The sequence below is a fragment of the Hypanus sabinus genome, chromosome 2 (genome assembly GCF_030144855.1).
Source record: "Hypanus sabinus isolate sHypSab1 chromosome 2, sHypSab1.hap1, whole genome shotgun sequence".
In the NCBI taxonomy this organism is placed as follows: domain Eukaryota; kingdom Metazoa; phylum Chordata; class Chondrichthyes; order Myliobatiformes; family Dasyatidae; genus Hypanus; species Hypanus sabinus.
The window spans coordinates 182170013-182197617 of record NC_082707.1 but is presented as its reverse complement, the minus strand read 5'-3'; the positions used below and the strand labels follow the sequence as shown (position 1 = coordinate 182197617).

The window sequence follows — 27605 nt, the reverse complement described above, 5'->3', positions numbered from 1 at the left end:
GATAGAATTCAAGAGCTGTGAAGTAACGTTACAGCTCCATTAGATCGTTGTTAGACCACGGAGTAACACGTTCAGTTCTGGAAGCTTCTTCATAGGAAGGGTGTGGAAGCTTTAGAGAGGGTGCAGGGGTGATTTAGAGAGGGAAGCTTTAGAGAGGGTGCAGGGGAGATTTGTCAGGATGCTACCTGCATTAAAGGGAATGTCATGGGAAAAGGGTCTTATGAGGATGGGTTGAGTAAGCTAGGGCTTTTCTCTTTGGAGCAAAGGAGGACAAAAGGTGACTTAATAGAGATGTATGAGATGATAAGAGGCATAGATAGAGTGGACAGCCAGCAGGGCTGAAATGGCTGATACAAGGGGACATAACTAAGGTGTTTGGTGGAAGGTACAGGGTGTCGGGGTAGGTTTCTTACACAGAGAGTGGTGAATGCATGAAATACACTGCCGGGGGTGGTGATAGAGTCAGATACATTAGGGGTATTTAAGAGGCTCTTAGATGAGTACATGGATGATGGAAGGCTATGCGCGACAAAAGTATTAGATTGATCTTGAAGTAGTTTAAAAAGTCAACACAACTTTGTGGGGAAAAGAGCCTGTATTGTGCTGTAAAGTTCTTAAGTTGTGCTTTTCCCTTGTAGCTGGAGAGGTCAGAGTACCGGTGGATATTCCTGAAGGAGCAGCTGGAAGCAATGAAAGAAGCCTTTCAGCTGGAGACAAGGAAGCTGGATACAGTGGAGGCAAGGCTGAAGGTAGGTACACTGAGAAACTAGACTCACCTGTACTTCGGACTACTATCAACTAGAGCTCTTGGCACTTTGAGACCAATCAGATGAAATAAGATCACAGAGTCATAGAGCTGTAGAGCACAGAAAAAAAGCCCTTCAGCCCATCTAGTCCATGCCAAACTTTTATTCAGCCTAGTTCCATCAACTCCTGGACCATAACTCTCCCATGCATTCAACTGTACTTATGCAAACTTCTCTTAAATGTTGCAATTCACTACCTCTGCTGGCAACTCATTCCACCTCTGAGTGAAGAAACTCCCCCTCAGGTTTCCCTTAAATATTTCACCTTTAACCTATGGCCTCTAATTTTGGTCTCATCCTACCTCAATGGAAAAAAACCTGCTTGCACTTACCCTATCTTTACTCCTCATAGTTTTGTATACTTCTGTCAAATCTCCCCCCATTCCCCTAGACTCCAGAGAATAAAGTCCGAACCTGTTCCTACCTTTCCCTATAACTCAGTTCCTCAGGTTCTGGCAACATCTGTGTAAATTTTCTCTGCATTCTTTCAATCTTAATAATATCTTGCCTGTAGTTAGGTGACCAGAACTGCACACAAAGCTAAAAATTGGGCTCAACAACATCCTATACAACCTCAACATATCATCGCAACTCCTGTACTCAGTACTCTAATTTACGAAGGCCACTGTGGCAAAAGCTTTTTTTATGATCCTATCTATCCGTAACACCACTTTTGAGGAATTATTGATCTATATTCCCAGATCCCTATGTTCTACCTCACTCCTCACTGCCCTACCATTTACTGTGTAAGTCCTCCATAAGTTTGTCCTCCAAAAATGCAAGAATTCACTCTTGTCTGCATTAAATTCCATCCACCAGTTTTCAGCCTATTCTTCCAGCTGGTCCAGATTCTGCTGCAAGCTTTGATAGCCTTCCTCATTGTCCACTATGCCCCTAATCTTGGTGTCCACAAATTTGTTAATCCAGTTTGCCACATTATCATCCAGATCATTGACATCGATGATAAACAACAATGGATCCGGTACCAGTTCCTGCAGAGTATAAATCTCTAATGTCCAGTGTGTAAGTGACTAACCCTGACTGAATTCTAATTGACTTATTACACTTTTTCAAGAATGTTTTGTGCCACTGTTAATGTTAGAGTGAACAGGAGAGACACAGCTACATGACACACAATATGACTAAACAGAGTATATCAATATATACACAGTGTGGTTAAACATAGTGCATATAAACATATATACAGCTGTATACAGAACATACTTAAACACAATGTATGCAAACACACCTGCACTCAGTGGTCACTTTATTAGATATACCTGCTCATTAATGTAAATATTTAATCAGCCAATCATGTGGCAGCAACTCAATGCATTAAAGCATGCAGATGTGGTCAAAAGGTTCATTTGTAGTTCAGACCAAATGTCAGAATGGGAAAGAAATGTGGTCTAAGTGACTTTGATCATGGAATAATTGTTTGTGCCAGATGGGGTGGTTTGAGTATCTCAGAAACTTGTTGGTTTTTGATGTACACACCAGTCGCTACAGTTTATAGAGAATGGTGTGAACAAGTCTAGCGAGCAGCTGTTCTCCAGGAAAAACACCTTGTTAGTGAGATCAGAAGAGAATGGCCAGACTGGTTCAAGCTGACAGAAAGGCTACAGTAACTCAAATAACCACATTTTACAAATGTGGTGTGTAGGAGAACATCTCTAAGCACACAACACTTCTAACCTTGAAGTGGATGGGCTACAACAGCAGAAGACCACAAACATACAGGAGTACCTAATTGAGTATATAGTGTACATACACAGTATGGCTGAAAAGTGTATATAAACACATGTATACAAAACGGTATGTATACAATATATTCAGCTACTTTGGAAGGTTGTGGAATATACTGAAATAAGGTCCTGTTTTCTACCTGGATTAGAGTATTAGCCACAAAGAGTGGTTGGACAAACTTGCATTCTTTTCTCTGGAACATCAAAGGCTGAGAATCCAAATCAGGTTTATTATCTCTGATTTATTCATCATGAATTGTGTTGCTTTGTGGCAGCAGTACAGTACAAAGCCATAAAATTACTATAAGTCACAAAATAAATGAATAGTGCAATAAAAATGAATAATGGATTCATGAGCCATTGAGAAATCTGATGGCTGAGGGGAATCATTCAGTGTGGATCTTCACGTTCCTGTACCTCCTCCCCAACGTGGGTAATGAGGTGAGATCCAATGGTAGTTTATAAATTGATAGGAGGGAGCCCTATCAAGGTGAGAGGAAGAAAGTTTAAAGGAGATGTGCAGGGCAAGCTTTTTACATGGAGGGTTTGGTGCCTGGAATAGGCTGCCAGGGATAGTGATGGAAAGGATGTTTCCATTACTGGGAAAGATGTCCTTTTAGAACAGAAATGATGAGGAATTTCTTTAGCCAGGTGATAGTGAATTTGTGGAATTCATTGCCAGAGATGGCTGGAAAGACCAAGTCGTTGGGTATATTTAATGTAGAGGTTAATAGATTTTTGATTAGCAAGGGCATCAAAGGTTACAGGAAGAAGACAGGAGGATGGGATTGAGAAGGAAAACACATCAGTCATATTGGAATGGCCTAATACTGCTCCTATGATCTTACAGTGGGAGCCGGTTAAAGAATGGTGTTTAAGAGGATTTCAGACAGATACATGAACATACAGGGAATGTAGAGATATAGATTATATGGAAATAGAAAAGATTTAGATTAATTTGGCATTATATTTGGCACAGATATTGTGGGTTGAAAGGACTGTTAAGTTCTGAAGTTCTATATACACAGGGTAGTAGCTAAACACTATATATACATGTATGGAAAATTGTATGCTGAATATAAATGCTCAGTGTAACTAAATGAAAACAGGTACACGTATCTGAGAGTGTACAGTACTGTGCAAATCTTGGGCACATATACCGTCCTAATAAAAAATATTCATACCACCCCACCCCCGATGTTTTTGTGGTTTATTGTTTTACAACATTGAATCACAGTGGATTTAATTGGGCTTTTTTGACATTGATTGACATAAAAGACTCTGAGTCAAAGCATAAACAAATTTCTACAAATTGGTCAATATTTATTACAATTATTAAACACAAAATAATTGCATAATTACTCACCCCAAGTCAGTATATGCATATCTGCATGCAGATATTGGCTTTGCATATCTGCATGCTACAATTTTTCCCCATTCTTCTTCACAAAACTGCTCAAGCTCTGTCAGATTGCATGGGGATTGTGAGTGAACAGCCCTTTTCAAGTCCAGTCACAAATTCTCAATTGGATTGAGGTCTGGACTCCGACTTGGCCACTCCAGGACATTAACTTTGTTGCTTTAAAGCCATTCCCATGTAGCTTTGGCTTTATGCTTGGGGTCATTGTCTTGCTGGAGAATAAATCTTCTCCCAAGTCACAGTCTCTTGCAGACTGCATCAGGTTTTCCTCCACAATTTCCCTGTATTTTGCCACATTCGTTTTATCCTCTACCTTCACAGCCTTCCAGGGCCTGCTGCAGTGAAGCATCCCCACAGCACAATGCAGCCACCAGCGTGCTGAACAGTAGGGATGGTGTGTTTGTGATGATGTGTAGTGTTTGGCTTACGCCAAGCATAATGCTTAGCCTGGTGGCCAAGAAGCTCAATTTTGGTTTCATCAGACCATAGAACCTTTTTTCCAGCTGATTTCAGAATTTCCTACATGCGTTCTAGCAAACTCTAGCCGAGATTTCCTGTGGGTTTTTTCACAGTGGCTTTCTCTTTGTCACTCTCCCATAAAATGATGACTGGTGAAGCACCCAGGCAACAGTTGTTGTACGCGCTGTCTCTCCCATCTCAGCCACTGAAGCTTGTTACTCCTCCTGAGTTGTCATAAGTCTCTTGGTAGTCTCACTCACTAGTCCCCTTCTTGCACGGTCACTCAGATTTTGAGGACAGCCTGCTCTAGGCAGATTTACAGCTAAGCCATATTCTTTCCATTTCTTGATGATTGACTTAGCTGTATTCCGAGGGATATTCACTGACTTGGAAACTTTCTTGGATCCATCTCCTGACTTGTGCTTTTCAATAACCTTTTTGCAGAGTTGCTTGGAGTGTTCTTTTGTCTTTATGATGTAATTTTTACCAGATTACTGACTCACCAGCAGTTGGACCTTCCAGATACAGGTGTATTTTTACTACAATCAATTGAAACACCTTGATGGAACATTGTGATCTCCATTTAATTAATTATGTGACTTTAAAAACCAGTTGGCGACACCAGTGATTAAGGGAGGGGGTCAATACTTAAGCGATCAATTATCTTATGTTTTATATTTGTAATTAATTTAGATCACTTTGTAGATATCTGTTTTCATTTACACATGAAAGAGTCTTTTCTGTTGATCAGTGTCAAAAAAGCCAAATTAAATCCACTGTGATTCAATACTGTAAAATAATAAAACTCAGGAACTTCCAATGGGGGGTGGTGAATACTTTTTATAGGCACTGTACATATTGCTAGGATGTCTAAGACTTTTGGACACTACTGTAGTAGTTTTTGTATTGCACTGTACTGTTGCCACAGAATAAAACAAATTTCATGACATACGTGAGTGATGATAAACCTGATTCTGATATGGGTGTCTATTGTAGACTGAGAGTGGGAAGAGGACAGGGAGAGGGGAATTATGATTAGGAGAAGGGGAAGGGAGAGGGGAGGGAGCAGGAAGCACCAGAGAGAAATTTTGTAATGATCAATAAACCAATTGTTTGGAATCAGGGCTGGGTTTGCCTGCACCAGCGCCACCTATCTGCCTCAGCACCCCTCCTCTGCCACTTGCTCCACATCTCTCCCACAGCACTCTGCTCTGCCATTTCCAACATCCTTTGCTCCCATCAGATTTACAAACCCACTCTGTGCTCCACGTTGACAAATAGTTATATATTATAAATGCAATTCTCTTAAGATCACGTGGTCACAAAGTGTATAAGCAGGCCCTTCGGCCCATTGTGTTTATAATGAACATCACCTATTCATTAGCCCTGCACTGATGCCACTTTATTCTTACCCCACATTTCCATCAACTAACAACAGCAGATTCTAACCCTCACTCACAAATTGGTGGGGGGGGGGGGCAGTTAACCAAAAGCAACACACACAAAATGGTGGAGGAGCTCAGCAGGCCATGCAGTATCTATGGAAAAGAGTAAATTGTCGATGTTTTGGGCTGAGACCTTCATCAGGATTTTCTTGTGTTTGTGGGTAACTACCCCAGTTGATAGGGAAAGCCCTATATGCGGTATATGTGCCTATGAGTTTTGCACTGTACTGTATTTACACAAATTACATCAAGTGTTGAATTGTATGTCAACCCACATGCAGTATTAACCTGTCTCGTGGACAGTATCCATTAGCAATTTATACACTGTTTTTAGTGTCTGCAGCACAGATGTCACATAGTACCATGTTCTCAGCCCTGGACCTTTAGACACGTTAAACTAAGACATGTATCTTGTCTTTTAGGAAGAGATAGATGCTCTGAAACAGAAATCCTGCCAGGATGACAAGAAAATCAAAGACCTTGCAGCAGCCCTTAAAGAAAAGGTCCAGCCTGACCAGGTTTCTTTCCTGTTACATCCAGGGGAGTTAGCCCAGAAGGAGAGCTGGGATCGATTGGGGCTTATGTTCACAAGTCTGTAGAATGAGAGGGGATTGTTTAAGAAACCGACAACGTTTTTCTCTTTAGAGACAAGAAGTCAGGCAAGCTAGGGTTTTTCTCTTTAGAGTGAAAGAGGATGAGAGGTGATTTGATAGAGGGGTACAAAATAATAAGGGATATAGATAAAGTGGTTAGCCAGAGATGTTTTCCCAGGGCAGAAATGGTTAATACAGGGGGGCATAATTGGAGGAAAGTTTTGGGAGATGCCAGTGTTACGTTCTTCACATGGAAAGTGCTGGGTACGTGGGACTCCCTGCCATGGGTGGTGGTAGAGGCAGACACCGTAAGCCCATAATACATTAGGGGCATTTAAGAATTTTTAGATAAGCACATAGCTGATAAAAAATAGTGAGCTCTGGCACCTTACAGTTGCTAAGGACATATCTGATTTCAATAATCATATCTGTTCATATGGAGTAACAGAGCTGGCTCAGAGGGCCAAATAGCATCATTGAGCATTACAGCACATAAACAGGCCCTTCATTTCGTAAGTCCATGTCGACCTGGTCTTCTGCCTAGTCCCATCTACCTGCACCCACAACATAGCCTCCCATCCACGTACATATTCAAACTTCTCTTAAATGTTACAATCCAATCCGCATCCAGCACTTCCAATAGCAGCTCGTTCCACACTCTCGCCACCCTCTGAGTGAGAGATTCCACTCAGATTCCCCTTACATATTTCACCTTTCACCCTTAACCCATGACCTCTAGTTCTAGTCTCACCCAACCCCAGTGGAAAAATCCTGTTTGCATTTACCCTATCTATACCCCTCATAATTTTGTATACAGTACCTCTATCAAATCTCCCCTTATTCTCCTGTGCTCCAGAGAATAATCTATTCAACCTTTTCCTATAACTCAGGTCCTCAAATCCCAGCAACATCCTTGTAAATTTTCTCCGCACTCTTTTGATCTTATTGATTTCTTTCCTGTAGGTAGGTGACCAGAACCACACACAATGCTCCAGACTCAGCCTTATACAACATTAACATAACAACACAACTCCTGTATTCCTGTTGTTATTTTCAACTGTCTGTGTGCTCAGGGATATTTATTGTAGAAAGCATAGGGTAACATCTCTTTGTCATTTGCTTCATTAAGGATGTTACTTCTGAACAGCTAAAGCTGGTGCAACGACAGAAGTCACTGGCGAAAGTCAAGGAGGGTGTGCAGCTCCCGGAACAGCTGGAGGACAGACGGCAGCAGTCCGAGACCCCGTGCGAGGAATGGCCGCACTCCCCAGGCCCACAGGCAGATGGCCAAGGATCCCGACCCACCTCGGGGCTGGCAGCCACCTGCAGACAGTGTCTGGACCACCGGGCCTGCGGTGACCGACAGGTAGATTGCCAGGCGGTGCCGCGGTGCCAGCTGCAGGGGCACAGTGCTGAGGACAACTGGCCCTGCTCCCAATGTGAAGGACACGGTCTTCAAGCGCGACATCCGCACCGGGAACCCGGAAGCCTGAAGGGACAGCAGCCACACGACCAAGAGAAGGTCCCAGCGCGGCAGGAACTCTTGCTGGCCAGGGCAGTGCGTGATCCCGAGCAAGAGCAGCGAGCGGGTCAGGACTTACGCCGAGAGGGCCATCGCTGCCAGAGCTCAGCAGAATCCGCCAGCACACCACCTCCTTCCAACCGGACTGACCAGGGCCAGCCCGCAGCCCACCTCCAAAGCGAGCGGGATTCCCACCCCGGGAGACCCTTCGACAGACGGCAGCGGAATCCCTGTCAGGGCTGGGATGGGGGCCAGGGGTCTCACGGCTGCCGGAGACCCAGCCACGGGCACGTCCGTCCGGCAGAAGAGCGGCCAGCCCGAGGCACCGAGGCGAGGGAGAGGGAGCGGCCGGTGCCCCACACCTGCCGGCGAGCCCGGCCAAAGGAGTCTGGGGATCACATTCTGAGGCTGAGCGTCAGGTTGGGAGAGGAACCCGCAGCTGGGCCTCGGGGTGGACTGGAGGAGCCGTCTGCCAGGACACGCCACAGGAAGCGAGTGTCGCACCATTTGGCAGCGAAGAGGCACCTCTGCCCAGGTACAGCCTCCACCCCAACTTTAAACCCCGGCACCTCGGCAGCACAATGGGTAGAACTGTTACATCGTAGCCCCAGCTCACCCCGGTTTAATCCTGCCCTCTTGTGCTGTCTGACTGCATGGGAGTTTGCACACTCCCTGGGTCCCTCACACATTCTAAAAACGTATGGGTCAGTAGGTTAACCTTGCCCCAGTTTGTGAGTGAAGGTTAAAATCTGGGAGTGGAAGTTGAAGGAAATATAGGATAAGAATAAAATGGAATCACTGTAAATGTGTGATTGATGTTCAGTATAAACACAATGGGCCGAAAGGCCTGTTTCCACTCTCCATGACCATGTGATCTTCAAAGGATTGCATTTATCATCAGCCTTTAGTGGAGAAAAATGAAAGAAATTTAGTATCTATCAAGAACTTGACTTAGAGATAATCAGTGAAAATTAAAAAGCTGCAGGTGCTGGAAGTCTGAGACGAAAACCAGTGGTGCTAATTTCCGCAGGAAGTCTAAAGAGAGAGGGAATGTCATTGTTTCTTCCATTGGAAATGGCACAGGACTGTGAGTGTACAGACCTGTACACCTTCCAAACCCATCTCTACCTCATCTGGAGATTACAGCTCAGTACGAGCCATTCAGATCTCAATGTTGTGCCAACTTTTCAACCTCTCTAAGATCGATCTAACCCTTCCCTCCTACATAGCCCTCTGTTTTTCTATCATCCATGTACCCATGGAAATGTCGCTAATGTATCTGTCTCTACCACCATCCTGGAAGTGCATTCCATGCACTCACCACTCTCTCTGTAAAAACCTTACCTCTGACATTTCCCTATACTTCCCTCCAGTCACCTTAAAATGTTGACACCTTGTGTTTGCCTTTCCGCCCCGGGAAAATGTCTCTGGCTGTCCATTCAATCTGAGCCTCTTATCATCTGCTCTACCTCTCCTCTGTACCTTCTAATAGATGCCTGCAGCAACTCGCCATGATTATGGCTGGATGATCAGCACTACCTGTTTCACCTGGTTTGGTCTCCATACGAGATATAGGAGGGTAACTAGGCTATTTGGCCTATCAAATAGTGACAGAATGAGGTGAAAAGCACATGGAGTTGTAGAGGCATACAGCAAGAAAGCAGGCCTCATGTAAGCTAGTCCTATTTGCCCAGATTTGACCCATATCCTTCAAAACCTCTCCTATCTCTGTATCATGCACCAACATTAGGTACTTGGCATACAGTAAACTTTCAGCTGGTATGGAGAAATCCCTGATTTAACTAGTAGAAATAAATTATGCCAGAAATATGGCATGAGATAGAAAGAGTTTCCACAGAATATAACAGAGTTTACAGAGGGTTGGTCGTGTAGAATAAATATTCAAAAATGAAGTTGATTTAAGCAACTATTTTGCAAGACTTATCATTGTCGAGGATATAAGTAACATCCCAGGAATAGGTGTAAATATGGAGAATGGAAAGAAGAGGGCACAGCCTCAGAATAACAGGGCACCCCTTTAAAACTGAGATGTGGAGGAATATTGTAAAGCTGCTACATACCTCCTGATGCTTTGAACTTAGTATCTTCAATTAATAAAGGCAAGCATGCCATATGATTGACACTCAGTGTCCACTTTATTAAGTACGCTTGTTCATCTGCTCAATAATACAAATATCTAATCAGCTAGTCATGTGGCAGCAACTTGATGCTTAAAAACATGCAGACACGGTCAAGAGGTTCATTTGTTGCTTAGACCAAATATCAGAATGGAAATGTGATCTAAGTAACTTCGACTGTGGAATGATTGTTGGTGCCAGATGGGGTAATTTGAGTATCTCACAATCTGCGGGGTTTCACAACAGCCTCTAGTTTATAGAGAGTGATGCTAAAAACAACAAAAAAAATCCAGTGCGCAGCCAATCTGTGGGCAAAAACACCTTTTGTCAATGAGAGTGGTCAGACAAGAATGGCCGGGCTGGTTCGAGCTGACAGGAAGGTGACAGTATCTCAAATCACTACGTGTTACAACAGTGGTGTGCAGAAGAGCATCTCCAAGCACACAACATGTTGAACTTTGAAGTGGTTGGGCTACAGCAGCAGAAGACCATGACCATCACTTAGTGGCCACTTTATTAGATGCAGGGGTACTTAATAAAGTGGTTACTGAGTGTACAGATATATCATGCTGAACCTTTACCAATCTACACCAACTGGAAAGTCAACGATCCTTGTGACAACTGCAAATTTACTAATGCACCCATCCACATTTTCATCCAGATCTTAAACAGCAGAGGTCCCAGTATGGATCCCTGCAGAACACCTCTGGTCACAGACCTCCTGCCAGAGTAAGATCTATTGACCGATATCTTCTGATTTGTAAGATTTTGGCTGACTACTCCCAACTCATCTTCTTTTCATTATTTTGCAGAACATGGTTTTGTAACAGACTCACTTAACACAAAGCTCCATAAAGAACAGAGGGCAGCGTTTGTTCTGAACTCTCAGGATCTATCAAAAGAGACCACTGCAAAGAAGAAGCAGCTGGCTCAACTACTGCAGATGGTGGCAAATCACACCTCCCATCTTCTCAAGGGAAACATGCTGGAAAAGTAAGTAGATGCTCTTTTGTTGCTTTTGTTTCTTCAGGTGAGATAGTAAAGTATGATTATCAGTTCCTGTTTGCAGAAACAATACCAGGACTTCAGCACAGTGAAGCTCCCTCTGCACTGCACCATCCCACACTCGCAGAGTTAGACATAGGGTGAAGCCCTGTCTGTACTATCCCATCACACACTCCCAGGGTCAGGCACTAAGGGGCACTGAGTGAAGTTCTCTCTACACTCTCTGCAGCAGTCTTGAGTCTCCCAGTGGGAGAGGGCAGACAGTCTCTTTTGTGTGTACATATGCAACTGGCGGCTCTCCGCCTCAGGACTTTGCAGGGATTCCTGTACGCTGAGCACCCTCCCAGGTGGCATGTGTTGGCAACATTCTTCCTCCAGAGGGGCTGCTGTCTTCATGAAGATATGTGGCTACCACTGGCAGGCGTCAGCCATGCTGCTTTGCGGAGTCTGCCCAGCTTCTATCAGGACCTACTGAGGGTCTGGAACATGGTTGCCTCAGGCCGGGAATCCCCTCCTCTGGCAGAGGGCAGAGTCCTGGCTGACCCTTGCCCTACCTCAACAGATGTCGGTACGGCTCAGGTGTGTGGACCGACTCAGGCTGAGCTGCTTGTCAGGCCCAGGCCCCGCAATCTTCTCCAAGAGCTTGAGCCGTCTCTCCTCGACACACACAATCCCATTCAGAGATGCCGGTAGGAGGTATCTGTATGGGCTGCTACTCCACACCCTCCACTTCTTTGCCCTTGTTCACTGTCCCGAAACGCCATGGCGGTCAGTCTTTCCACCTGGAGGTGAGGAGGGTCGCCACTGGAAGTCCCTTTACGAGGGGGTTCTTCCCATGCACCTGGGGGATCTCGGCTGGAGGGTGCTGCATAGAGCGGTGCCCAGCAATAAGTTCTTTAGTTTGTAGATGGATCTCCCACCTGCATGTAATTTCTGTTGGCTGGAGGAGACCGTGTACCACATGTACCTGGAGTGTGCGGGGCTGCAGCCCCTTTTTACGTATTTGCGTGGGCTGCTTCTCGCCTTCTGGTTGCACTTTAGCCCCACCCTATTTATATATGGTCATCCAGTAAGGAGGGGGGCATGGAGGGGTGAGGATGCCTTGTTAACTTGCTCCTGGGTCTGGTGAAATCAGCCATCTGTGGTTCTTGGAAATGGGTGGTGGGAGTATCTGCCCGGGCATACTGCCTGGCGATGTTTAGGGGGTATGTTCGTGCTCGGGTAGATATTGAAAAGGAACACGTGCAGTCCACGGCGACCTTAGAAGCGTTCCGGGACCGATGGACTCCGCGGGGTGTAAGTGCCATCATTGATAGAGATGGGAACATTTTGGTTTAATGTGTATTGTCTATATGTAGTAAAGTAATTGTGTTAGTCACGGTTTTGTATATATTGTATAGCACTGATATTTGTAATAAAGGAATTTTGTAAAAAAAAAGGGTCAGACACTGAGTGAAGTTCCCTCTGCACTGCCCAATCACTCACTCCCAGGGTAGGACACTAAGTGAAGTTCTGTCTGCACTGCCCAATCATGCACTTGCAGTGTAAGAGACAGGGTGAAGCTCCCTCTACACTGTCCCATCAGATGCAGAGTAAAGCTTCCTCTATACTGTCCTATCATTCACTCCCAAGGTCAGGTACAAGGTGAAGCTCCCTTTACACTGCCCTATCACACACTCATGGGATGAGACAGAGTGAAGCTCCCTCCACTCTAGGGGCATGACTGAGCTCATTTATCTCTCCCAAAACCTTGAAAAGAGTCTCCAATTAATTGCACTCTCCCTACATCCTTTTGAACTTCTCCATTCTGAATGTTCCGGTCCCTGTTTCTACTGCACTTTCTGGTAGCAACTTCTCCAAGACTGTAGTTCACAGCTTACTAGCAACTTCTGATTGCTTCTCTGTGCCAATTAATTCAGTCAATCCCCTCAATGCCTGAATTTGTCTACCTACCACACAGCTGTCAGCAAAAGATTAGAATTTAGTGACATGGAATGACTTAATCATCATACAGAATGAGACTATAAGACATGGGAGCAGCAATAAGACATCTGGCCCCATCAAGTCTGCTCCACCATCCAAATGTGGCTGATATATAATTCCTCTTAGCCCCATTCTCCTGGCTTCTCCCTGTTATATTTAACACCGTTATTAGTCAGGAACCTATCAACCTACACTTTAAATATGCTCAGTGACTGGCCTCCACAGCAGTCTGTGACAATGAATTCCAGAGATTCGCCACCCTCTGGCTAAAGAAATTCCTCCCCCTCTCTGTTCTAAAGAGACATCCTTCTGTTCTGAGTCTGTGTGCTTTGGTCATTGATTCTCCCACAACAGGAAACATCCTGACGACATCCATTCTACCTAGGCCTTTCTAGGGGGACGATTCTGTTCCATGTAATTCATTACATTGACGGATTCTCTTCTTTCCTAAGCAGCTAAAAGGTCCCGCTGCCAGGAAGGCAATGGGAATATTCCAGAACAACGTGAAGCACAAACTCGTTATAGATCTTTCACAGTGGGATGGAGTTGTTGAACGTCACATCACCTAGGATTCCAGAAACTTTCTTCTCTTATACAGCTACACAGAATGATATTAAAATGTTTACATTCAACGTGAGGTGGCTTCCTTTCACTGACTCTCACACAAGTGGGGGGGTGGGTTCACATTGTAGGTGGCTGTGTGAAGAGGTTTGAGGTCTGAGAGCTTCTTGACATGATTGGTGATTTTTCACCAGAGGAGCATCCATTTAAAACAGGGGCGCGGAGAAATCTCTTTAGCCAGAGGGTGGTGAATTTGTGGAATTTATTACCACAGGCAGTTGTGGATGCCAGGTCGTTAGGGGTATTTAAGGTTGAGCTTGATAGGTTCCTGATTGGACACGGCATCAAAGGTTATGGGGAGAAGGCCAGGGAGTGGGGCTGATTGCTTCTCTGTGCCAATTAATTCAGTCAATCCCCTCAATGTCTGAATCTGTCTCCCTACCACACAGCTGTCAGCAAAAGATTAGAATTTAGTGACATGGAATGACTTAATCATCACACAGAATGAGACTATAAGACATGGGAGCAGCAATAAGACATCTCGCCCCATCAGCCTAATTCTGCTCCTTTGTCTTATGGTCTCTAAATTTGGAATGAAAGGACAATATGTTCTGGCCAAGTCTGAGTGAGATTGAGAATCCCTTCTGCACAGCGTGGCAGATGTTGAGTACATCAGACATTGGCTTTGTGGGAGAAGCTAGTAGAATGTTGCCTGTCTGGTTGGAGGCCTGTGACTAGTGGTGTGCCGCAGGGATCAGTGCTGGGTCCTTTGTTGTTTGTCACCTGTATCAATGATCTGAATGATAATGTGGTTAGCTGGTGATACACCATCAATAACTCTTGGAGACGTGAGGCGAGATGTAGGCTTTTATTGGCTGGAAGAAAGAACAAGCAGCAATTGACCACCACACTGCATCCTTGAGACTGAGGGCAGGGCTCAGGCCTCAATCGCCTTTATACTGGGGTCCGTGGGAGGAGGCACAGGAGCAGTCAGCGGGGTGGGCGTGTCCAGACAGGTATATGTAGTTCACCACAGCTGGATCAGCAAATTTGCAGATGGCACCAAGATTGGGGGTGTAGTGGACTGTGAGGAAGGCTTGCAGAGGGATCTGCATCAGCTGGAAAAATGGGTGAAAAATGGCAGACGAAATTCGATGCAGACAAGTGTGAGGTTTTGCCCTTCAGAAGGACAATAGACAATAGGTGCAGAAGTAGACCATTCGGCCCCTCGAGTCTGCATCGCCATTCTGAGATCATGGCTGATCATTCACTGTCAATACCCAGTCCCTGCCTTGTCCCCATATCCCTTGATTCCCCTATCCATCAGATATCTATCTAGCTCCTTGAAAGCATCCAGAGAATTGGCCTCCACCGTCTTCCGAGGCAGTGCATTCCACACCTCCACAACTCTCTGGGAGAAGAAGCTCTTCCTCAACTCTGTTTTAAATAACTGACCTCTTATTCTCAATCCATGCCCTCTGGTACTGGACTCTCCCAACATCTGGAACATATTTCCTGCCTCAATCCTATCAAATCCTTTAATTATCTTAAACGTTTCAATCAGATCCCCTCTCAATCTCCTCAATTCCAGTGTGTACAAGCCCAATCTCTCCAATCTCTCTGCGTAAGACAGCCCTGCCATCCCAGGAATCAACCTAGTGAATGTACGCTGCACTTCCTCAATTGCCAGAATGTCCTTCCTTAAACCTGGAGACCAAAACTGTACACAATATTCCAGGTGTGGTCTCACCAGGGCCCTGTACAAATGCAAAAGGACATCCTTGCTCTTGTACTCAATTCCCCTTGTAACAAAGGCCAACATTCCATTTGCCCTCTTCACTGCCTGTTGCACTTGCTCATTCACCTTCATTGACTGGTGAACTAGGACTCCTAGGTCTCTTTGCATTTCACCCTTACCTAACTCTACACCGTTCAGACAATACTCTGCCCTCTTGTTCCTGCTTCCAAAGTGGATAACTTCACATTTATTCACATTGAATGACATCTGCCAAGTATCTGCCCACTCACCCAGCCTATCCAAGTCTCCCTGTATTCTCCTAATCTTCGCATGTCACACTGCCACCCAGTTTAGTATCGTCAGCAAACTTGCTGATATAGTTTTCAATGCCCTCATCTAAATCATTGACATAAATCGTAAAGAGCTGTGGTCCCAATACAGAGCCCTGTGGTACCCCACTAGTCACCTCCAGCCAGTCCGAGAAATACCCATTCACTGCTACCCTTTGCTTTCTATCTGCCAACCAGTTTTCTATCCATGTTGAAACCCTGCCCCCAATGCCATGAGCTCTGATTTTACTCACCAATCTCCTATGTGGCACCTTATCGAATGCCTTCTGAAAATCTAGGTACACAACATCCACTGGCTTACCCTCGTCTAACATCCTTGTTACACCCTCAAAAAACTCCAACAGATTAGTCAAGCATGATTTGCCCTTGGTAAATCCATGCTGGCTTGGCCTAATCCTATTACTGCCATCAAGATGTGCCACTATTTCTTCCTTAATAATGGACTCAAGCATCTTCCCCACGACTGACGTGAGGCTAACAGGGCGATAGTTCTCCGTTTTCTCCTTCCCTCCCTTCTTGAAAAGTGGGATAACATTAGCCACTCTCCAATCTTCAGGAACTGATCCTGAATCTAAGGAACATTGGAAAATGATTACCAATGCATCCGCAATTTCCTGAGCCACCTCTTTTAGAACCCTCGGATGCAGACCATCTGGACCCGGGGATTTATTAGCCTTCAGTCCTACCAGTCTACTCATCACAGTTTCTTTCCTAATGTCAATCTGTCTCAATTCCTCTGATATCTTATGACCCTGGCCCATCCATACATCTGGGAGATTGCTTGTGTCCTCCCTGGTGAAGACAGATCTAAAGTACGCATTAAATTCTGTTGCCATTTCCCTGTTTCCCATAACAATTTCTCCCAATTCATTCTTCAAGGGGCCAACATTGTTCTTAACTATCTTCTTTCTCTTCACATATCTAAAAAAGCTTTTGCTATCCCCTTTTATATTCCTGGCTAGACTGAGCTCATACCTGATTTTTTCTCTCCGTATTGCTTTTTTAGTTAAGATCTGCTGTTCCTTAAAACTTTCCCAATCATCTGTATTCCTACTCATCTTAGCCCTGTCATACTTCTTTTTCTTTAATGCTATACAATCTCTCACTTCCTTTGTCAACCACTGTGGCCCCTTCCCCCTCTTTGAATCCTTCCTTCTCATTGGAATGAACTGCTTTTGCATCTTTTGTATTATCCCCAAGAATATCTGCCCCTGCTGATCCACTGTCTTTCCTGCCAGGGCATCCGCCCATTTAACTTTGGCCAGCTCTTCCCTCATGGCTCCGTAGTCTCCTTTATTTAATTGCAACACTGACACCTCTGATCTGCCCTTATCCCTCTCAAATTGTAGATAAAAACTTATCATGTTATGATCACTACTTTCTAATGGCTCCTTTACTTCAAGATCACTTATCAATTCCTGTTCATTACACATCACCAAGTCCAAAATAGCCTCGTTCCTGGTTGGCTCAAGCACAAGCTGTTCCAAAAATACATCCCTTAGACACTCCACAAACTCCCTATCCTGGGGTCCAGCACCTACCTGATTCTCCCAGTTCACCTGCATGTTGAAATCTCCCATAACGACTGCATTACCTTTAGCACATGCCAATGTTAACTCCCTAATCAATTTGTACCCAATATCCACGCTACCTTTTGGGGGCCTGTACACAACACCCATTAGGGTCTTTTTACCCTTACTGTTCCTCAGCTCAATCCACACAGACTCTACTTCCCCTGTTCCCAAGTCACCTCTTGCTAAGGACTGAATCTCATTCCTCACCAACCGGGCCACCCCACCCCCTCTTCCCATATTTCTGTCTCTACGATAGCACGTATACCCTGGTACACTCAATTCCCAGGCCTGATCCCCTTGCAGCCATGTCTCCGTTATCTCAACAATATCGTAGTTCCCCATTTTCATCTGAGCTTCAAGCTCATCTGTCTTATTTCTGACACTACGCGCATTCAAGTATAGAATTCTTAGCCCATTCCTCCTCTCTTTGCTTAAAACACTGTCTACTGTACCTAACCCAGCTCCTTGAACTTCCATCGGGCTAATTGCACCCTGAATTTTGATGACCTTCTCAAGATCACCCAAACCTTCTACACATTTAACCCCATGCTCCTTCTGACCAACCCTCTGGATCTGGATCCCTGCCCCCTGCACATCTAGTTTAAACCCCCCCGAGCAGCACTGGCAAACACTCCTGCAAGAATGTTAGTACCCCTCCGGTTCAGATGTAGACCGTCCCTTCGAAACAGATCCCAATGTCCCTGGAACAAAGACCAATTATCCAAAAACCTGAACCCTTCCTTCCTGCACCATGCTCTCAGCCTCGTATTAATGTGCATAATCATTCTATTCTTCACCTCACTCGCACGTGGCACAGGTAGCAATCCCGAGATTGTCACCCTGGAGGTCCTGCCTTTCAGCTTCACTCCTAACTCCCTGAACTCTCTAAGCAGGACCCCCTCACTCACCTTACCTACATCGTTGGTCCCTACATGGACCACTACATCTGGGTTCATGCCCTCGTTCTCAAGAATAGCCTGCACCCAATCTGAGATGTCCCAGACCCTGGCACCAGGGAGGCAACATACCATCCGAGACTCCCGATCTGCCCCACAAAATCTCCTATCTGCCCCCCTGACTATAGAATCCCCTAAAACTATTGCTCTCTTCTTTTCCCTCCTCCCCTTTCTAGTTGAGGGTTCAACCTCTGTGCCAGAGGCAGGACCACTACAACTCATTCCTGGTAGGTCATCCCCATCAACAGTATCCAGTATACTTATTGTTAATGGGAATGGCCACAGGGGTGCTCTGCTCTCTCTGCCTGCTCCCCCTGCCTCTCTGGACCGTCACCCATCTGCCTACTTCTTGGTTTTTTGGTGTGACTATCTCCTGATAACTCCTATCTATCTCTGCCTCTGCCTCCCGAATCCGTAGTTCATCCAGCTCCAGCTCCAACTTCCTAACTCGGGCTGATAGGAACTGCAGCTGGACGCACCTCTTGCAGGTGTGGTCATCAGGGACAACTGTGTTGACCCTGACTTCCCACATACTGCATACGGAGCACACCACTGCTCTGACTGTCTCCCCCATACCTGAACTGGATTAATAGAATAAGTCTAAAAAGCACCTAGCGACCTTACCTTCTTCCCCTCAGCGAGCAATCACACAGGCTTACCGAAGTCCCCTTATGCCGAAACCCACTTAGCCAAAGCCCAGGACTCCGCTGCCCGCTCTGAAAAGAAGTCCTGCCTTTTAAAGTGCGCGCTCGATGCTGACATCACTCGCGCCTGCGCAGTTCCCCCTCCTCCACAGGTATTGACCAAGTAGGCTTAAATCCTACCTGCACGGTCGAATTCTCTGAGCTCCCAGCTGAATCACAAGCTGTAACTTGCTCCCGATTCAAATGACCAACCAGAAGAGTCTTACACTGTGAATGGTAGGGCACTGAGGAGTGCGGTAGAGCAAAGGGATCTGGGAATACAGGTCCATAATTCATTTAAAGCAGTGTCACAGGTAGATAGGATTGTAAAGAAAGCTTTTGGCACATTGACCTTCATAAATCAGTGTATTGAATACTGGAGATGGGATGTTATTTTGAAGTTATGTAAGATATTGGTGAGGCCTAATTTGGAGTATTGTGTGCAGTTTTAGTCACCTACCTACAGGAAAGATGTAACCAAGTTTGAAAGAGTACAGAGAAAATTTACAAGGATGTTGCCGGGTCTGGAGGACCTGAGTTACAAGGAAAGATTGAATAGGTTAGGACTGTATTCCTTAGAAGATTGAGAGATTTGATAGAGGTATAGTATACAAAATTAAGAGGGTAGATAGGGTAAATGCAAGCAGGCTTTTTCCACTGAGGTTGGGTAGGACTACAGCTAGAGGTCACGGGTTATGGGAGAAAGGTGGAAAGTTTGAGGGAAACATGAAGGGAAATATCTTCACTCAGAGTATCATAAGAGTGTGGAGTGAGATCCCAGGGCAAGTAGTGCATGTGAGCTCGATTTCAATGTTTAAGAGAAGTTTGGAAAGGAAGGTGGATAGTAGGGGTATGGAGGGCTATGGTCACAGTGCAGGTCGATGGGAGTAGGCAGTTTAAGTAGTTTTGGCATGGGTTAGGTGTGCAGAAGGGCCTGTTTCTGTGCTGTACTTCTCTATAACTCTATGACTCTACAGGAGTTGGGACATTATGTTGCAGTTTCATAATTCATTGCTGAGGCCACTCTTGGAACACAGTGCCCACTCCAGGTTACCTCCTGTGATAGGAAAAATGTAGTTAAACTGGAAAGAGTAAACGGAAATGACATAGGAACAGAAATAGACTATTAGGTGCAGAGTCTGCTCTACCATTCAATCACGGCTGATTTCAAGTTCAAGTTCTTTACTGTCATTCAACCATACACATGTGTACATCTGAACAAAACAATGTTCCTCAGGGACCAAGGTGCAAAGCACAGTACATATATCACATACATATTATCATAGTACGTATATCACATACTCCTCATAAAATAATGCTAGCACAGTAATATAACAAATTTTTAAAAAGTGTTCTGTAAATGTACAAGTGGACAGAAAGTGCATATATGACGTATAGTTAAGTATACAACAGTATAATGCTACTGGTACTGTCACTAACTGTGTACGGGGTGGTAGCAGGATGTTCAGAAGTCTCACAGCCTGGGGATTTATTATCCCTCTCAACCTCATTCTCCTGCCTTCTCCCGTAACCTATTATGCCCTTACTAATAACAAAGCTTATCTACCTCTGCTTTAAATCACAGCCATCTGTGGCAATTTCCCTTGACATGAAGAGATGGTTTAGGTTTATCAGATTTATCAGGTTTATTATCACCGGCATGTGACATGAAATTTGTTAACATAGCAGCAGCAGTTCAATGCAATACATAATCTAGCAGAGAGAGAGAAAAAAATAAATAAAATAAAACAATAAATAAATAAGTAAATCAGAATAGAATTATTTAAAAAATGTGCAAAAACAGAAATACTGTATATTTTTTAAAAAGTGAGGTAGCATCCAAAGCTTCAAAGTCCATTTAGAATCGGATGGCAGAAGGGAAGAAGCTGTTCCTGAATCACTGAGTGTGTGCCTTTAGGCTTCTGTATCTACTACCTGTTGGTAACAGTGAGAAAAGGCATGCCCTGGGTGCTGGAGGTCTTTAATAATGGACACTGCCTTTCTGAGACACTGCTCCCTAAAGATGTCCTGGATACTTTGTAGGCTAGTACCCAAGATGGAGCTGACTAGATTTACGACCTTCTGCAGCTTCTTTTGGTCCTGTGCAGTAGCCCCTCCATACCAGACAGTGATGCAGCCTGTCAGAATGCTCTCCACGGTGCAACTATAGAAGTTTTTGAGTGTATTTGTTGACTTGCCAAACCACATCAAAGTCCAAATAAAGTATAGCCGCTGTCTTGCCTTCTTTATGACTACATCAATATGCTAGGACCAGGTTAGATCCTCAGAGATCTAAGAAACCTGAAGCTGTTCATTCTCACTAGTTCTGATCCTTCTATGAGGATTGGTACATGTTCCTTCGTCTTACCCTTCCTGAAGTCCACAATCAGCTCTTTTGTCTTACTGACGAGTGCCAAGTTGTTGCTGCAGCACCACTCCACTAGTTGGCATATCTCACTCCTGTACGCCACCTCGTCACCACCTGAGATTCTACCAACAATGGTTGTATTGTCAGCAAATTTGTAGATAGTGTTTGAGCTATGCCTAGCCACACAGTCATGTGTATACAGAGAGTAGAGCAGTGGGCTAAGCACACACCCCTGAGGTGTGCCAGTGTTGATCGGCAGCGAAGAGGATATGTTATCACCAATCTGCACAGACTGTGATCTTCCGTTTAGGAAGTTGAGAATCCAACTACAAAGGCCCAGGTTCTGCAATTCCTCAATTAGGATTGTGGCAATGATGGTATTTACAAGGATATTCCCTAGACGAGAGGGCCAGAGTTACAGGGAGAGGATAGGGAATCAAGAATTTGAAGGCATAAGAACATAGAATCCAAGGAGATTTAATAGGAACCTCAGGGGCAACTTTTTCACACAGAGCATGATCTGTAGCCCATATATGAAACAAGCTGCTAGAGGAAGTGTTTGAGGTAGGGACATCAAGAATTTTTTCCCACAGGGAAAAGGAATCATTAATTAGTGCACAGAGGTTAAATGTGAGAGGGAGTGTTTAAAGGAACTGGAGGACAAATTCTTCATACAGAGAATGGTGTGTTTTTTTTAAAATGTGCTGCCAGAGGTAGTGCATCTGGGCCTGGAGTTTAGAAGAATAAAGGGGGATTCTTTAAAACCTATCAAACATTGAAAGTCTTAGATTGAGTGAACATGGAGAGGATGTATCCTATAGTGGGGGAGTCTTGTAGAGGAGGCTTGACCCAAGCACAGAGCAGCAGAGAGGATTTAACAGTGGGCCATAACTTTAATAAGCAACTGCAAATAATAAACCACAAGGGTCCACAAAACCAAAGAGAATAGATTGTTAACTCAACAAAGTAATTGAAGGTTAGGAGCAACTGGCTGGTTCACATGAGTGAAACAAGGACTGTGCATTAGACCTGGGTTTAAATAGGCTGCAGGTGATGAGTTGATAACACATGCGAGGTGATTCACGTTAGCTGGATGGAGACTGGGAGGTGACTGCCTGTGCAGACCTGACAGAACTCCCACTCCTACAGCCGGCACCTCACAGACTAGGGCTATCCTGATGTGTCCACTGGAACTCCTCGATGAATGATTGATCCAAGAAGAGATTGGACAGTACCCAAGACCTTTCCTCCAGGTTATACCCTTCCCAGGTGACCGTCCATACCCACCCACAAAGTTGTGAATCCGTCAACCAGTGAACAGAGTACTTTAAGACCACCCTCCACCATCCTAGCCTCTAGAGGCACAGTCTCAGGTGGGTTGAGTGGTCCATGGACAATAGGCTCGAGGCAGGACATGTGGAAGGTAAGTGTGATCCTGAGGGACAATGCTGGCTGGAGATGGCATCTTATTGGATTAATGCGATGGGTAATTTTGAAGGGCCAGTGAACTGGGGTGAGAGCTAGTGGGACAGCTAGACACAATCCCCAGGCTGGAATAGTCTGCCTAGGCACAGCTGGCAGTAGGCGTGGGTAGCAGCTTGGATGGCCCCCAAGCACTCTTCCAAGCCTTCCCGCAGCGGAAAACCAAGGCCTGGTGGACAGGACCTCCACCATTGGGCCCTCCATGGGCAACATGAAGCACTTCAAAGGGTGACATACCTCTGGCTGAGGAGGTGTGGAGGTTTTGGGAGAGTCCGGCTTAGAGCAGATACGTCTTCCGGTGGAAGGGTTAGAGGCAGTGAAGCATCGAAGAAACTTCCTCACTTGCTGATATTCTCTTTCTGACTGTCCATTGGTGTGTGGATGATAACCAGAGGACAAACTCACTGAAATGTAGAGGAGCAAGCAGAAGCATTGCCAGAAGCCAGAGATAAAATGTGGACCCCAGTCTGACAGAACGTCCCAGGAGAAGCTGTGGAGGCGAACTACGTGTTAAAGAACCAGGTCTGCTGTTTGGGTAGAGCAAATCGTGGCTGCCTGGAGAACTGGTCCACCACTGTCAAGATCACCATGGCCCCATCAGAAGGTGGCAAACCCATGATGAAATCAATGGCGATGTGGTACCATGGGCATAGAGGAACTGATAGGAGCCCAGAGGAATTGGACTGGGCAGGGAGCAACAAACAGTCAAACATCTGTGATCATGGTGGGACACCAAAACCAGTGTGACAGAATATCCAGAGACCAGCGTGCACCTGAACGGCCAGAGGGGTGAGGAGTGGACCCAGTGCCTCAGAGCGCATGGCCACCGGCGCATACATGTGTCAGCCAGAACAGGCTCATGCTGTAGGGGTTTGGTTTTCAAGGTCCCAGATGATCGGGGGTGGATGAAAAGATGGGTTGAGGGGCAAGCTCCATTTCAACTGGGTTGAACTGTCATGACAAGGCATGCGCCTTAGTGTTCATTGAGGCGGATGGGTAGGACATAAAGTTGAATTGCTTGAAGAAGAGGACCCAGGGTTGAGTTGGCAGGTCTTGTATGGATATGGGGTTCTGGTGGTCAGTCCAGATTAGGAAAGACTCAGTGTTTCCCATCAGTCGATGTCTCCATTCCTCCACATCAATTTAGTAGCAAGTAGTTTCTTGTGTCCTTCTCCATAACACTGCTGTATAGAGTGGAACTTGCATGAGAAGAAGTCTTCTCGTCTGGACCTCACTGGGGGACGATGGCCTGGAGCCTATGCCAGATGGATTCTCCTCTACCGCAAAAGCTCCAGAGGGGTTTGGGGTGGCGGAGAATGAGAGCAAGTGTAAAGTATCTCTTGAACTCCTTAAAAATGTGGACTGCAGCAGCAGACCAGGCTATCCATTAGGTAGGTAATTTGATAGGGGAGGTGAGGAGTGGTGATTCAGCTGTTTGGCTGTAGTTTCTGATGAAACAGTGCTGGAGGTTGGAGAAGCCCAAGAAATGTTGCAGCTGCTTGAGGGAACATGATCAGTGCCTTTCAACAGTGGTGTGAACTTTCTCTGAGTCCATGGTTAAACGTTCAAAGTACGTTTATTATCAAAGTATGTATACATTATACAACCTTGAGATTTGTCTCCTAGCGGGCAGCCATGAGACAAAGAAACCCAAAAGAAACCATTTTAAAAAGACCATCGAACACCCAATGTACAGAGAGAAAGAAACATCATGCCCATTTGAAAAAAAACATAAATATAAAGAAGACCATTGAGCACCCAATGTGCAGAGAGGAAGAACAAACCATGCAACCGTAAGCAAACAGTGTCCACAAAGAGAGTCCTATAGATCAGTGTGGAGTCAAGTCAAGGAGCTATGATCTGAACCCATCCCTGGCCTTGGGCCCCGACCCCCTGACCTTTTCAATGTGTCCCAGTGCCTAAATCATCATCCAAGCATCAGGTTCATCACCTCAACAACTTTCCTATCCAGTACAGCACTTAAATGTCCATCCAAACATTGAGTTCAGTCACCCCAATCCCCTCTGGTGCCTGGACCCTACCACCCCGATTCGGCCTGTACCTCAACTTTCCGATTTGGCCCCGTGCTTATGTCTGTCCAAACATCGAGTTCAGCTAAGGCGCCTGGACCTCGCTGCCTTGATTCAACCTTCAGCAAGGCACTTATAATGATTGAACCTTAGTCTTTCTCACTGTCAGCAATGGGCCCGCTGCCTCACCTTGCCTCAGTTCTGCCACATCGAATTCCTTTGAAGTCCAAAGGGAAATTACAGACTTTTACTTGCAGTGATTGTTTACCAGAAAAAGTGTGATTAACAAAGTATTTAGTTGTTTTCCTTGTTTCGTTATCCACCAGCCAGAAGTCGCTGAGGTTCACCAGTGCCATCTTAAACCAGAAAGAATACAACAGGATGAAAATAAGTAACCCAGGAAAGAACTGATTAGAGTGTAGGACTGGCATTTTACTAACTCGTGGCACCATTGGTTCGAGGAGATGCTGAAGGACTGAAGAGATAAACTAAGTCGTGATACTCCAGTGGGAGATTGGAAAGGTCAAGGGTCTCCTCCGTCTCCACAGATTTACAGGGTGAGGTCAAATGAGGTTGCAGGCAGGTGGTCCCCAACTCAACAGTGAACTGGGTGACCATGTGAAGTGAGGGTCAAGAGTGGGTAGCTAGCAGTAACCCAAGATTAGAGATCAGGAGGAATTGGATGGATCTGTGGTGCTCTCCAGGGCCTATATGCTCAGGCCATGTGCACAATATACCATCCCAAATCCCAAGGGGTGTTTGTCAATGTCCGTGATGGAGAAGGGGTGAGACATAGGCTTGGTAGGGAGTCCAAGCTGCATATGGAGTATCTGCTTCAGAAAGTTGCTTGTTGTGCCAGAATCCAGCAGAGCCCCCACTGATGGCATTTGGTAAGGCCGTCAGTGTGTGGAGGACAGAGTACATGAGTCGGGCTACAGTGCTAGAATGAGGGACCAGGGAAAGACCCTTCATCTCTACCTGGTGCTGCTGTTTTCCCAGTCGTGTCTTGGTTCCGGTTGGCCATTCCCCTTTAATACTTCTTTCTCCTCGATTATGCCCCAATTTCAGTCAATTGCTGCTAGTTACCCAATTACCATACATCTGGCTCTCATCAGAGACTGGGAAATAAATACGATGGCAACTCTATCACAGGTTGCCAGTTCGTTGGTCAATTCTCGTGCGATACTTCGTTCCCTGTTCCGATTAGAATTGGTAGTTCTAAGTTCCATTCTAGTTTCTAGAGAGTCCCTGTGAATCCCGTCTCCTTGTCAACATCCCTCTGGTTTCTGCTCTATGTTCAGGTCTACGCCAACATCCCCAACTCAGTTGACGTGCTGGTGTCCTGCACTTGGGTTCTCCTCCGTTGCCCCCGTGTAACAAGATATAGCGGGTATTTGATGCATGAGTGATCACACAAGTTGCATCTCCACCAACACTTACACACTTGGCAGGCGGAGGGAGCTGGGAGGTTGGGGGGGGGGGGAGTGGTTAAGGCAGCTCTCCCTAACCAGAGACAGATGATGAGGGTCCTGCAGTCTGTAATGGTTTTGGGAACAAAACTGGGGATCAGGCTGTTGATCTGGAGGGTTGTTACGTATGACACTTGCCGCTGCAGAGGGCCAGAGTAATGAGGCTTTTGAGGTCGGTGGGCATTACCCAGATGGACAGCTCATCTTTCAGGCGTTCTGAGAGGCCGTGATGGTAACAGGCCAACAGTGCTTCTGCGTACCAACCACACTGTGCCACAAGGGTCCTGAATTCCACAGTGTAATCTTGCACCAAGCATGAACCGTAACACAAGCAAAGTAACTGACCCACTGCCTCCATCACACCTGCAGGATGGTCCATAGCCCAGTGCATCTCAACAGTAAAATCTTCATGTTGGTTGAAAATAGGAGTTTTATTGCCCCAGTTGGCAACAGCCCAGATCAGAGCTAGCCCAGTCAAGAGAGAAATGAAGGCAATCTTGGCTCAGTCCCTAACATACTTTGATAGCTGGAGCTCGAAGTGTAGGTGGCACTGGGACAGGAAGTTATGGTATCAGGTTGGGGACCTGGAAACAGAGGCTCTGAGGGAGGAGGTTGCGGTGATAAGATGGAGAGTTGGTTGAGAGTAGCACACAGATAGTTTCCTGCTGCTTCTGGATCATGTGTTCATGTTGATGGAGGACTTCCTTTACTCTGCTGGGTCAATAAGTGATTTACTCATCCTGTTAGGAAATGCAGAGGAGGCTTGGTCCAACCGTAGAGCAGCAGTGAGTGATAACACTGGACAACAAAGATTTTGCTTCCTGGATACTTTTGGGAGTATCTTACGGATTTTGGACTACTGATCAAGAAAATCATCATGAAGTTTCCCTCTCATACACCATTTTTTAAAGAATTGCCTATATTTGACGATAGACATTAGATGCAGGAGTAGGCCATTCGGCCCTTCTAGCCAGCATCGCCATTCACTGTGATCATGGCTGATCATACACAATCAGTACCCCATTCCTGCCCTCTCCCCATATCCCTTGACCCTGCTATCTATAAGAGCTCTATCTAACTCTCTCTTGAAAGCATCCAGAGACTTGGCCTCCACTGCCTTCTGGGGCAGAGCATTCCACATATCCACCACTCTCTGGGTGAAAAAGTTTTTCCGCATCTCTGTTCTAAATGGCCTACACCTTATTCTTAAACTGTGGCCTCTAGTTCTGGACTCACCCCTCAGCAGGAACATGCTTCCTGCCTCCAATGTGTCCAATC

General features: G+C 45.6%; 1 protein-coding gene across 3 annotated transcripts in view; it reads left to right on the top strand.

Annotated features, from left to right (window-relative positions):
* The window catches only part of LOC132388498 (uncharacterized), a 116080-nt gene that overhangs the window by 71394 nt on the left and 17081 nt on the right, over positions 1-27605 (top strand). The window contains exons 14-18 of one of the 3 annotated variants that reach the window (XM_059960868.1): positions 639-749; positions 6298-6393; positions 7598-8525; positions 10941-11121; positions 13572-13753. In XM_059960868.1, coding sequence (XP_059816851.1) covers positions 639-749; positions 6298-6393; positions 7598-8525; positions 10941-11121; positions 13572-13575 — 1320 coding nt within the window. In that variant the 3' untranslated portion in view covers positions 13576-13753. Of the gene's footprint in view, positions 1-638; positions 750-6297; positions 6394-7597; positions 8526-10940; positions 11122-13568; positions 13754-27605 lie in introns of those variants that run through there. The other 2 variants (XM_059960859.1, XM_059960877.1) reach the window with 2 other exon arrangements.